The following is a 2,199-nucleotide window of genomic DNA, read 5'->3' as shown; positions in this document are numbered from 1 at the left end:
AATGAACGGATATTCTACTAGTTGTTGGTGAGCGTTTAATTAAAAAAGCCGAAAGGAAACGGTTAGCCGAATAAGTGTAGTTGATTGTTTTTTTTTAAAAAACTTTTGCTATTAGACCAATCGATTAGTCAACTAACCGAACCCTATTTCAAAGCCAAGGGATAGCCAAACAATTGCGGCTGATCATTTTTTCACATTGCTATATTGGTTAGTTGGGTTGTTGGAGGTGATTGCTATGATTCGATAGGACTCAGATACGAAGCTGGTCCGAAAAATAGCAAAAAAAGTGTTTCTCTAGTCCCTCGGCAGACAAGGAAAAAACACTGAGTGTATTTATCATTGGCAAGTAAAACTTTGGGTTCTCATTGACCGAGGGGATTTAACGTGACGGGACTCAAACGGGTGTTTAGTCGCTACCCAGAGGATACGTGGATATAAATATCAGGATGTCGTGAGCTGCGATTAAATCGTACGCAAATGAATCACTTCTGGCCGCTCCTAGGTGAATGGCAGTCAAAAGCTTTCGCCATTTTCCCGTGGTGGTATCGAGAGAAAGATTATGCGAAGGATTTTCGGCTCTTTGAGCATTGGCGACGGCGAATACCGCTTTACGATTTAACGATGAGCTGTATGAGTTTTACAATGATATAGACATAGTGCAGCGAATTCAAATACAGCGGCTACGTATGGATAAAAACGCTCCAGCTCTGAAAGCTTCAATGCGGATCGTGATGCTGGTAACTGAGGAAGAGGTAGGGAAGGCATTTCCAATTGGCGTCAGTTGGTACAGAAGAGAAATGACTGTCGTGCTGTTTGGGACTCGGCCGAAATCGTTTAGGCGGTTACAGCGCCAATTATGAAGAAGATATAAAGTTTTTTGTAAGAACAACAGCGGCAAATTTTTATTTTTTAGTTCGGGACTTGAACTGATTTTTGAATAGAACCGTGAAGTCAGCTATCTTTGGTCTTTCTTTGAGTACATGGTCGTCGACAGCTCTTTGTAAACTGCAAACGCTGACGATGAGTTTCTGTTGAATTTTAATTGAAACGCACTGACAACACTTTTAAACTTAAGAAATCATTAAATAATTTTATTTTCGAAAAATATGTAGAACAAAATTACGCAACTAGTAAAACACGCACATATTTTGTAAATAATAAAAATATAACTTTACTTTGATTGATAACGAAAGATTTCTAAAAAATTACACGAAAATGGAGGAGGAAGAGCTGGAAAAACAGATTGATTACTTTCACCCTATACGCATGAATACAATGGGCATACCACAAGAGCATGACCTTTTAATGGCATATGATGTATATCAACCCGCATTAGAAACTCGTAAATTGAGATCAGAGCGGAATCGTAGTTTATACGCAGAGATTTTCATCGAGAACATCAAGTTAGGACCATTGAGAGACCTTTGTACACGCGTCTTAGCTTCAACATTCACACCGGAGCAAATGCCGTCCATGGTCGAAGATCCATTGAAGCTACGTTTGTACTATGATGCACTGAGTTTGGATCTACCATTGGATGAATGTTACCACATCACGGACGAGAAATATTGGCGTCGTTTTGTATTGGCCAAGAATAAGGACGGTACTTTAGCTTTTAAGAAGGAGCATGAATATGACTGGCGTAGTCTTGGATTGTCAATGAAATTTGTGGAGTTAGTTGAAGCCTGTCCAGCCGAATATTGGCCCGATGATGAAATGCGACCCCTAGCTATGAAAATCAAAGATTATGTTAGTGAAATGCATATACGAAAGCTGCAATCGATGTCGGAGCGTTACTTCAGAGATCGTATACATTTAGACGAATCTGATGAAACAGAGAGCGATTCCACGGATGTTGAATCGATAACAGTAACGCCTATCTCTACAGAGGCATCACTGGACAATATGGGCGAAGAGGAAGAGGAAGAATTGGAGGAGGGAAAAAATGCACATAGCGCAGTCAAACATAATACAGATTTCTCCGAATTATATTTGAACTCAGAAAGAGTACAGAAAGCAAATCAAGAAACTGATGATGAAGAAGAAGATGCATGGAAACGCTTCCATCAGGATATATTGGATGAACGCAAAGAAAGAACTCGTGTACTAAGAGAGGCGCAACAAGAACGACGCGCAGAGCGGGAGGAAAGACGACGAATTCGAGAGGCGCTGAAGGTTAAAACTCCACCGCCAGTTGAA

The 2,199-nt window shown here is 40.4% G+C and overlaps 1 protein-coding gene across 1 annotated transcript; it reads left to right on the top strand.

The window, feature by feature from the left end:
* Window positions 1-1,215: 1,215 nt before the first annotated feature.
* On the top strand, window positions 1,216-2,175 carry LOC108355650 (uncharacterized; the record flags this gene model as incomplete). The annotated part of the gene is made up of 1 exon (XM_017606799.1): window positions 1,216-2,175. A coding segment is annotated over exon 1 (960 nt), but the record flags the coding sequence as incomplete, so codon positions are not given.
* Between the last annotated feature and the right edge of the window lie 24 nt (window positions 2,176-2,199).

The sequence above is a fragment of the Rhagoletis zephyria genome, unplaced genomic scaffold, assembly GCF_001687245.7.
Source record: "Rhagoletis zephyria isolate East Lansing unplaced genomic scaffold, Rhagoletis_zephyria_1.1 Rzeph_scaffold_48104, whole genome shotgun sequence".
Classification (NCBI taxonomy): domain Eukaryota; kingdom Metazoa; phylum Arthropoda; class Insecta; order Diptera; family Tephritidae; genus Rhagoletis; species Rhagoletis zephyria.
Note: the sequence above shows the minus strand (reverse complement) of the source record. Positions and strands in the feature narration are given on the sequence as shown.